The sequence below is a fragment of the Entamoeba nuttalli genome (assembly GCF_000257125.1).
Source record: "Entamoeba nuttalli P19 unplaced genomic scaffold asmbl_6299, whole genome shotgun sequence".
Taxonomy (NCBI): domain Eukaryota; phylum Evosea; order Mastigamoebida; family Endamoebidae; genus Entamoeba; species Entamoeba nuttalli.
The window spans coordinates 6,956-16,561 of NW_008577997.1; the positions used below are offsets into that span (position 1 = coordinate 6,956).

Consider the following 9,606-nt stretch of genomic DNA (forward strand, 5'->3'; position numbering starts at 1 on the left):
ATTTAATCCTGATAAAGAACTTGGAGACTATGAAGATAAATATCATATTAAAACATTGTTAAAAGAACAAAATGAATGTATTGATGATGGAAAACAAGTAAAAGAAGAGCTTCTTACTTCTTCTATTGAAACTAATAATAGTCCAATAATAACAAATAAAGAATCAAACCAATTAATAGAATTGAAGAATGAACTTGAAACACTTAGAAATCAACTCCAATATTCAATTGACTCTATTCAATCATCTACTTCTCAATATATTCATAAACAAATTGAGCCATTACAAAGAAGACTGTTAATTGTAATTCTTATGAACGTAGCGTTGATAGGTATGCTCATTTATTTGCTTCTTCACTAAATATTTTTGTTATATATATCATATTTTATTTGGAAAGAAACGGAATTAGATGACGTAAACATTAAATTGAGAAAAAAGAATAATGAAAAAAAATCTATTGATTTTTGAAATGAAAAATTAGAAAATTAAAACGCTGAAAATAAAAGAAAGTTTTGAATGATGGTTATGAAAATTAGTTTTTGATAATAAAAATTATTAAAAAAAAAAAAAAAATAAACATTAGCGGCAGAACATGAAAATCATGAATTGGAGGTGAAAACTAAAATTTATAAAGGATGGCTGATTGTTGTGTAAATTTCGATGAAAAAATATATCATGACATATGTACCTCAAACCATTTTAAAGAATTTAGATATGTTGCATTTAATATAAATGTTAAAGATTCATATTTACCTTCAAGAGATAAAGCACCTAAAATGGTTGATATAACTTATATTTCTTCCTCAGAATTTTCATTATTACCACGAAAAAAACAATTAAGTAGAATTACTATTGAAATGACAGCCACCCAACCTACAAAGTCAATTGTTTGTTTTTTTTATTTATTTTATTTTTCTTTTAAATATTAATATTCATTTATTATAGAATTCAATTGGTAGTTCATTTGAATTAGTGGCAATTAAACCAATGTCAGATAAAGTATTTGTTGATGCATGTACTTCATTTCAAATTGATTTAATAACATTTAATTATCCTGAACAACTTCCATTTAGATTCCATGTTCCTACATTAAGAACAGCAATGAATCGAGGGTTGTTTTTTGAAATAAATTTATCTCCATTACTTGAAGAATCTGACCAAAAACAAAAACAATTTTGTATTTTAAATGCTACTGATCTTATTACATCTACAAAAGGAAAAAATATTATTTTATCAAGTGGTGCAACAACAAACAATGGATTTAAAGGTACAAAAGATCTTATTGCTATGGGAATAATGTTAGGACTAACTACATCACAAGCATATGATGCTGTTTATGTTAATCCAATGAAATGCATTACAAGATCACGTAGAAGATTTCCTATTAATTCAATGATATCAATAGAATAAAGGGAAACTAAAATATCAGTTAAAATAATATGTTGTTATCTTAATGTTCTTTAAAACTAATTCATTTTTAATAATATAATTATGCAATAATATTTATTTTTTTTAATGCTTTTTAATTATACTTATTAGTAAAACTATCAAAACTTAACTTTTAAGAAATTCATCCTACTTAAATAAAAAAATTCTCTTTTCTGTTTATTTAATCCGCTTATTGAACATTTAAAACAATAGCAGTTAAGATATTAGCAGCTTCTTCTTTGTGTTGATTAAACTCAGTTTCAATAACTTGAATTTTCTTTTGTGTTTCTTCTTTAAGAGTCTGAGTTTGAGCATCTAAATCTGTGTTGTGAGTAGCAAGATATTTCTGAAATTCTTCATCTTTTTCTTTCTTCATTTCAGCAACTTTTGCTTTAGCCTCTTCTCTTGCTTGTGCTATTTTTTGAACCTTTTCAGCTTTTGCTTTTTCTACAACTTGTTTAGCGTTTTCTTCTGCTTCCATAAGCATTTTTAATCCTGCTTTATTGTCGTCTCCAACTTTAGCCATCTTCTTTTTATTTTTTAAGATTTTCTTTCTTTTTTAAATTCTTTGAGTTAATTTGTTTGTTTTTTTCTCTTCGTTTTTGTATAGTTTCATTATTCATTTCCTTAATTGCTTACTTAAAACAAGTATCATAACAAAACAAAAAAAAGTAACAAAATATGTTTTTTCTTGTGTTGATTTTTGTAATTAAACAATTATTGAGTCATCATTATTGGATTGTTGTTCACAAACTTGTCCATCTTCTTTACACTCTATAGACTCTTGGATTTCTGTTCTTTCATTTGGTTCATCAGCACATTCACTTCCTCCAGCTTCTGAATCATCTTTAACAATATAATCAATATCAAATACGTTAGATGTTGCAGAGACCCATTCATTCATAGCAGCTTCAAGTAATAATTTTTGTTTTTCTATTGCCTCTGAGCCAATAGCAAATTTATTTTGGCAGTTAGTATATCTCTTAAACTTATTGTCATCAAATGGAATAATACGTGTATCTACACTTTTATAGAAGTCATCTTCTCCAATTGAAGTTGGTAACATAAATAATGATTGATTCATATATTGGTCGGTACATGGAATATTCATATCAACATGCCCTCTTTCAGATATTTTACCATTAACATATTGATAAATACCAAGGTCACTTGACACTGCTTGGACTAAATTGTTATCACTAAATGTTACTGTAATTGGACAATCTTCATTAGTATGAATTTTATTACTTGCATTAATCCAAACAACATTTTGTGTTGATGCATTCTTTTTAATTGGATCAGAACAACTTGTTGGTGGAAGGGTAAATAGGTGTGATGTTTTTGAAGAAGAAACAACAACTAAATCACATGATGGTGTAAATGAAATGTCTGTAATAACTGCAGTTGTTGTACCTCTTTTTAATACAAATAAATGATCAAGATAACCATTTGGATGTACTCTAAATACATTTGCTAAATATCCTTTATCATCACAAGTAACAAGTAATTCTCCTTTTGGATCAAATTTCATTGTTCTTAGTCGTGAAGCAGTAGCACAAAAGTGACATATCCTTTTTATCTGTTTTTTTGAAATAATACTTCTATGATCTGCGACAACAACAAATTCTTTTTTATGTTCATTATCATTAATTTCTTGTGGTTGAGTTGGTGCTCCATAAATATTTTTTACTCCATCAGTAATCCAATTAATTGAACTTGTTATTGTTTCTGTAGTTATGGCTGCAGCACTTTGTGGAGGTTCAACATATGATGGAGGAATGTCATAAGTAGGATACGCAAAATAAGCACTACTCACAGCGATTGGATGTGTATTTTTTAAATATTTTGTAGTTGATATTTGAAGAATTAATGATGGTGGATTTTGAGTTGTGTTATAAATATGTAATTGCCCATCTAATGTAAACGCAAACAATATATCTTCAACTAATTCAAAATCACAATAATTATATGAAAAAAATGATGATGCAATTGGTCCTTCTGGTTTAAATGTTACACTAACTAATTGGTTATTACTCGTTACAAAAAAAAGCATAGGAGGTGAAATATGTCTAAAACGTGAAAATAAAGGAATAACATTATCTTCTACTGGATATGAAAATACTTCTTCATTTTTTGTAATGTCATCACAATCCCATACTCTAATTCCATGACTTTCGCATATAATACAACATTTTCTCCTATTTATTTAAATTTGATTTCTTGTTTTTTTTTTTAATGTTTTTAAACTATCAAAAAACAAACAGCTCATTATCGTCTTTAGGATATTCATCAAATATAACAGCTTGTACATCAATTTGGTCTTTTGGTTTTGGTGGTTTTGTTTTAAGAAAAGAAGGAAGGTAACTCCATTCTTCTTCTTTTTGACCTTTAATAAATGATGCAAAATAAGGATGGTTCATAATTTTTATTTATTTTAAGTTTCCATGAATTTTTTTTCTTTTCTTTCTTATCTTTTGGAAGATTTTTTCACTTCTTTAATTTTTCTTTTAAAATAACTTTCCATCTCTTTTTTTATTAGTAGGGAAGGACATTAATCATGTTGTTATCATTTTCGGTTTTTAATTCCAAGGGGTGTAGATTGTATCACTTACAAAGTTTCTTTTATTCCAGTCATTTAATTAACTTCTGTTCATTAACTTTTTATAGCTAAAGGAAGTGAAAGAAAACAATTATTAGAATTTGTCATTTCTGAAGCAATCCTTGCTAAAGAAAAAGTTATATCACCTATAAGGTGGAAAGGAGATGCTGCGTATTTTATGTTTATTGGGGGATGTTGGTGTATTATCATTACTGATGAAAAAATTGGAGTTGATTCAATGATATTACATTATACCATTCAAGCAATAGAAGAAGTTTTTCCTATTAGTGAGTTAAGCATTATAAAGAACGTTAATTTATTAGAGTCAATTGTTAGAGACTGTATTGGTGATGGGATTCTTCACTCAGTTAATTATTTTGATGTTCTAAGAGATGTTCAACCACCTCAACGAGTTGAGATGATTCCTGAATTGCTTGAAGTGCATCATCCATTTCATAGAAAAGAATATCAGGAAGGAATGACTTTTGGACTAAAACAAAGAGAATGGAATAATAACTATATTGTTAATGGTATATCCCAAACAGGATTTGAACGTGCTGAACCATCGTATGAGTGTTTAGATAAATATAACACTCTTCCAATTGAAAAAACAATGTTTGAACCAGAAAAAATTTTTTTGGTTCAACAAGAAGAAATAAATGTTACATTTAAGTCAAATGGAGAAATAGAAAGTTCGATGATTCGAGGAGGATTAAAAAGTACTGTCTACTCAGTTGGAGTAAAATCAATTCAATTTACTATTGATTCTATAGACTTTCAATCAAATCAACTAACCATTAACCAACAATTAGAAGGAACAAAAGACAGTGGTGTATTATTATGGCAAAATCCATATGGTACTATTCCTATTCTTTCTTATCAAGGAAATGTAAAAACATACCCATTATTATTAAGAGGAAATACAAATGTTGATAAACATTCTCTTACAATTTATATAACATATTCATTGATTGGTCAAACCTATCTGCACTCATTTTGTTTTCATCTCCCACAAAAAGTTAAATCAATTGAAACAAACCCACCAAATTATACAACAATTGGACGTACTCTTTTCTTATATCTTGCTAAAAAAAATAATAATAATAAAAAGCGTTTGTTTTTAAACTTTATTCATAAAATAAATGAATAACTAAAAACTTATAATACAGAAGAAGGGTCTTTACGTATCACATTGAAATATAATAATGAGGCTCAACCACATAAATCAGATATCCCATTTGGGTGGTTTGATTTTGAAAGTTCATTTTCAACAAGTACATTAGGACTACCAACTATTACACAAAAAAGTGTTTCAGAAATCCCAATAGAACAACAAATAATATGTAAATCAGGAACATATGGGATGAATTTTATTGATGAGAGTTAATCTTCATTTTTTGGTTCTTTTGAGATAAAAAAGAATGATGAAACTCAAAAACAATAACTTGAAAATCAAATAAAGAGATATTAACATGTCACGAAGAGATGGTCGTGATGAAGAAATAGATTTTGGTGAACAGATTATTAATGCAGAAAATGAAGAAAGACTTGCTGGGTTAACTGACTCAATTGCCCAATTAAAAACATCGGCAAATTATTTAAAGAACAAAGTTGAAAGTGATGGAAAACAAATTGATGAAATGGTTTGTATTATTTTAAATAGGGCTACTATAACATAAATCGATTACTAACTTATCGTTAGCAAAATCAAATGGATGACTTAATGGAATTTTTAAATTCTGTTAGACAGAAATTAAAGAAATTATTTGGAACGACAGGAATGGGTCATTTATTAGTTTTAGTTATTGGAGGAATAGGAATTCTTGTTGTGATATATGTCGTAGCATTTAAATTGAATTAAGTACTATTTTATTAAGAATTTTTGTTATTATAACTAAGAAAAAAAAAAAGAAATTAAATGAACTAGTTTTTCTTGTTGTGTTAATTATCTTTAATGATATTTATTATTATTCTTTTATTATGTACATTAGGTTGTCTTGCACAAAATTTAACAATTAATATCTTTCATGTTGGACAAGCTGATTCTCAGTTGTTAATATTCCCAAGTGGTTATACTGTTTTAATTGATTTAGGTGAAAATAGAGATGATTTTGAACCGACTAATGCTAAGTACGTTACTAAACGATTAACAGAACTTGTTCCAAGTAAAACAATTGATGTTTTAGTATTAACTCATATCCATTTAGACCATTTTGGATATCCAGCCAACCAGACTGGACTATGGTATTTTATTGAAAAGAGTGGATTTAAAGTTAAGAAATATGTTGGTAGAAATATTGGTACATATGACGGAAATGACATTTCTAAATGTAATAAAGATACTATTAACTGGAAATATGTAGGAGAATATGAACAATACAATGTTGATTGGATTTGTTATGCACACACACAACAAAGTCAAAGTTACATTAATAGTATTAGGGAATTAGCTGACATTTGTTCCACATCACAGATTCATCCTCCTGATAATAATGCTAGTATTCAAATTGTGATGGCTGATGCTTTCACTGTAAAGAAACAAGATGGAAATTTAGTAGCAAGTGATTGGCATGACACAAAAGATGCACCAAGTGAAAATGATTATTCTATTTCATTAAGAATTCAATATGGAGAATTTGTTTATTTTACTGGAGGGGATTTAGACGGTTCACAAGACTTTGCTTGGGGAAATGAAATTAGTAATGCAGAAGAAAAAATTGAAAAAATTGTTGGTTCAGTTGATGTATATCGAGTTAATCATCATGGGGATTATCACTCCTCAAGTAAATCATTCTTAGAAGAAATGAAACCAACTGCCTCTATCATTTCATGTGGTGACCATAATAGATATGGACTTCCACATCAACAAGCAATGGATAGGATATCATTATATAGTAAAACAGTATATTTAACAGAAGACTGCAACTCAAATGTTACCAACGTGTTTGATAATGTTCATATTATGAACGAGGATGTTATTATTACAATTCCACTTGGTACTGATTATTATGAAATTCATGACCCAATAAGAAACTATGCCAAAGTGTTTAAAATAAAACAGAATAAAGAAGCACCAAAAGATTGTTATTCTTTGTTTGACAATGGAACTTCATTAGTATTTCTAGGTTTATGTTTACTTGTTTTACTTAATATTTAAGAATGAGTTAATTTAGTAAGAGTCAATGATTCCATTTTATTCTTTTCAAATGAAATAATCAAGAGGATTATGATAAAATTAATAATATTTTTTAGTATAAAAATAAAAGAATATCAAAAAATGGATTAACAATTTTTTTTGAAGAATAATTCGATTTTAATAAAGTAATGTTAGGTGATGAAAGAAAAAAGTATTTTTAAAAAGGAGTATGAAAAAACATTATATAATAGATCTTAGATTCTAGATCTTAAAAATTTAAAAAAATGTTGGATTCCTTTGTTACAACTAGTGCTCAATTAATTGGATTTCCAGAAGATATGTTTAGGTTTTTATTTGCATTTATAGTAGAAGTCCCTATTTCTATTATTTGCAGATATATTCCATTGAGTACAGACATGAAATATCTCATTTATGGTATAATTGGTATTTTTATATCATTTTTTGTATATTCAACCATGACTTATTGTGTATTGATAACCATGATTCCAGTTTATCTAATTATGAAATATGTACCAACAAGAAAAGGAGCATATACTTGCTTTGGAATATCATTAGGATATTTATTAACTATTCATATCAAAAGAATGATTGACAATTATCTTGGATATGATCTTGACTTTTCTTCTGTTCAAATGGTATTAACAATTAAATTTACAACATTTGCTTTTTCAGTTTGTAATGCACAGGACAAAGAATATAAATGTTCTGAACATACTGAAAAACACAAAATTTACAATTATCCAAGTATACTTCAATTCTTTGGGTATACGTTCTTCTTCCCTGCATTCTTCTCAGGACCATCTATGGAATATACAGATTTTGTATCATTTATTGATATGTCAATGTTTAAAGAATTTAATAATAAACTTCCACCAATTAATATGAAAGCTGTTGGAAAAGTTACATTAAGGCTTATTTTAATTATTGTATTTCATTTAATTTCAATTAAATGTTCAATATTTGAATTCTGTGAGTATTATATTTTAGGTCATAAAGAAGAATCTACTTGTTGGTTTAAATTATTAATGATACTTTTGTATGTTGAGTTTATTAAATTAAGGTATTATTTTGTTTGGGAATTCGGAGAATTGTTAAGTATTCTTATGGGATTTGGTTATAGTGGAATGAAAGATGGAGAAACAACATGGGAAGGATTTAAAAATGTAGATATTTGGAAAATGGAAACTTCTGATTCTGTTAGACAAATTGTTAGTAATTGGAATATTCAAACTGAAAGATGGCTAAGATATTATGTCTATGAAAGATTAAATCAAAATAAAACTCTTGCACCATATAAATCACTTTTAACCAATATGGTTAGTGCATTTTGGCATGGATTGTATCCAGGGTATTATATCGCATTTGGTACTATGACTTTACAACAAAAATTCCAATATATGTTATATACTCAGGTTCTTCCATTGTTAAGAAATAAGTATGGAGAAAAATCAATTCCAATTTATCTTTATCATACATTTAATTATATATATACTCCTTTTGCTCAAATGTATTGTTTTGTATCATTTGTTCTTTTAAGTTTTAGTGCTACATTTACTGTTTACTCATACACTTATTTCATTCCACATATTATTGCTCTTTCAGGTTGGATGTATCTTTCATATTTTCCAGTTTATAAAAAACCATCCCGTCAAGAAACTGTAGAAACAAAACCAAAAGAAGTTAGTACTGGATCACCAGCTACAAAAGAAACAACTAAAAGTGAATAATTAAAATTTTCATTATTAGAGAAATTATTTAATTAAAAAGAAAAAAGTCTTTTAATTCATTTTTGTTTATAATAGTCTTAGTATAGTATAAAAAGAATTATTAACATAACTACTAACAATGTTTTCTTGCTTTGTCTTATTCCATTTGATATACAATCTGCAACTTTAAATTTTTGTGTATTAACACACCTCGTATTTAATTCTTTAGAACATTCACAAAGATTTGTTATAAATTTCTTATTTGTTAATGAACAAGTGGCATTTGGTCGTAAACCATTTGCTGTTGTTAGGAATACATGACTTTCTTTATCGACATAAACACAATATTTAATAGCTGACGAACCACAAATGTCAATATACTTTGTTGAATCAGTGGTAATTCCAACACTTTCTAATCCAGTTCTTATTGAACCACATTTTTCAATGTCTTCAGAAATATATTCTATATCATTCTTAATACAATTTGGACGATAATATATCTTTCCAGAACATAATGAATAACTAACTACTTGACGTACTAAACAAAAAACAAAAATGACAATTGCTATTTTCATTGTTTTAATAACAATTTTTTGTTTTATTTCTTCTTTTTTAGTTTTTTATTTTTTATTATATTTTTATGAAATAAAGTAGCAATTAAGAAAATGAACCAAGTCGAAGTAATTGATGATAAAAAGAAAGAATTTGAGAAAGAAGT

At 27.1% G+C, this 9,606-nt stretch overlaps 8 protein-coding genes across 8 annotated transcripts in view; 5 read left to right on the forward strand and 3 right to left on the reverse strand.

Moving 5' to 3' along the window:
* The window catches only part of ENU1_151500 (RNase P subunit p30 protein), a gene marked incomplete at both ends in the record, with an annotated part of 2,859 nt that extends 1,451 nt beyond the window's left edge, over positions 1-1,408 (forward strand). Inside the window, 2 exons of the mRNA XM_008860611.1 lie at positions 142-316; positions 944-1,408. Of these exons, the coding sequence (XP_008858833.1) occupies positions 142-316; positions 944-1,408 (640 nt within the window). The remainder of the gene's footprint in view (positions 1-141; positions 317-943) is intronic.
* Positions 1,409-1,616: 208 nt separating this feature from the next.
* ENU1_151710 (vacuolar (h+)-atpase g subunit protein) lies at positions 1,617-1,952 on the reverse strand (the record flags this gene model as incomplete). Its single annotated transcript, XM_008860612.1, has 1 exon — positions 1,617-1,952. The coding sequence occupies one exon, from the start codon at positions 1,950-1,952 to the stop codon at positions 1,617-1,619; it is 336 nt and encodes a 111-aa protein (XP_008858834.1).
* Positions 1,953-2,135: 183 nt separating this feature from the next.
* On the reverse strand, positions 2,136-3,479 carry ENU1_151720 (hypothetical protein; the record flags this gene model as incomplete). Its single annotated transcript, XM_008860613.1, has 1 exon — positions 2,136-3,479. The coding sequence occupies one exon, from the start codon at positions 3,477-3,479 to the stop codon at positions 2,136-2,138; it is 1,344 nt and encodes a 447-aa protein (XP_008858835.1).
* Positions 3,480-4,173: 694 nt separating this feature from the next.
* ENU1_151730 (hypothetical protein) lies at positions 4,174-5,412 on the forward strand (the record flags this gene model as incomplete). Its single annotated transcript, XM_008860614.1, has 2 exons — positions 4,174-5,137; positions 5,195-5,412. The coding sequence occupies exons 1-2, from the start codon at positions 4,204-4,206 to the stop codon at positions 5,410-5,412; spliced, it is 1,152 nt and encodes a 383-aa protein (XP_008858836.1). The 5' UTR covers positions 4,174-4,203.
* Positions 5,413-5,497: 85 nt separating this feature from the next.
* On the forward strand, positions 5,498-5,886 carry ENU1_151740 (hypothetical protein; the record flags this gene model as incomplete). Its single annotated transcript, XM_008860615.1, has 2 exons — positions 5,498-5,668; positions 5,728-5,886. 2 exons carry the CDS (start codon positions 5,498-5,500, stop codon positions 5,884-5,886), a joined length of 330 nt encoding a protein of 109 aa, XP_008858837.1.
* A 93-nt stretch (positions 5,887-5,979) lies between these two features.
* Positions 5,980-7,182, forward strand: ENU1_151750 (competence protein ComEC, putative; the record flags this gene model as incomplete). The annotated part of the gene is made up of 1 exon (XM_008860616.1): positions 5,980-7,182. One exon carries the CDS (start codon positions 5,980-5,982, stop codon positions 7,180-7,182), a length of 1,203 nt encoding a protein of 400 aa, XP_008858838.1.
* A 263-nt stretch (positions 7,183-7,445) lies between these two features.
* Positions 7,446-8,909, forward strand: ENU1_151760 (membrane-bound O-acyltransferase (MBOAT ) family protein; the record flags this gene model as incomplete). Its single annotated transcript, XM_008860617.1, has 1 exon — positions 7,446-8,909. The coding sequence occupies one exon, from the start codon at positions 7,446-7,448 to the stop codon at positions 8,907-8,909; it is 1,464 nt and encodes a 487-aa protein (XP_008858839.1).
* Positions 8,910-8,986: 77 nt separating this feature from the next.
* Positions 8,987-9,463, reverse strand: ENU1_151770 (hypothetical protein; the record flags this gene model as incomplete). Its single annotated transcript, XM_008860618.1, has 1 exon — positions 8,987-9,463. The coding sequence occupies one exon, from the start codon at positions 9,461-9,463 to the stop codon at positions 8,987-8,989; it is 477 nt and encodes a 158-aa protein (XP_008858840.1).
* Between the last annotated feature and the right edge of the window lie 143 nt (positions 9,464-9,606).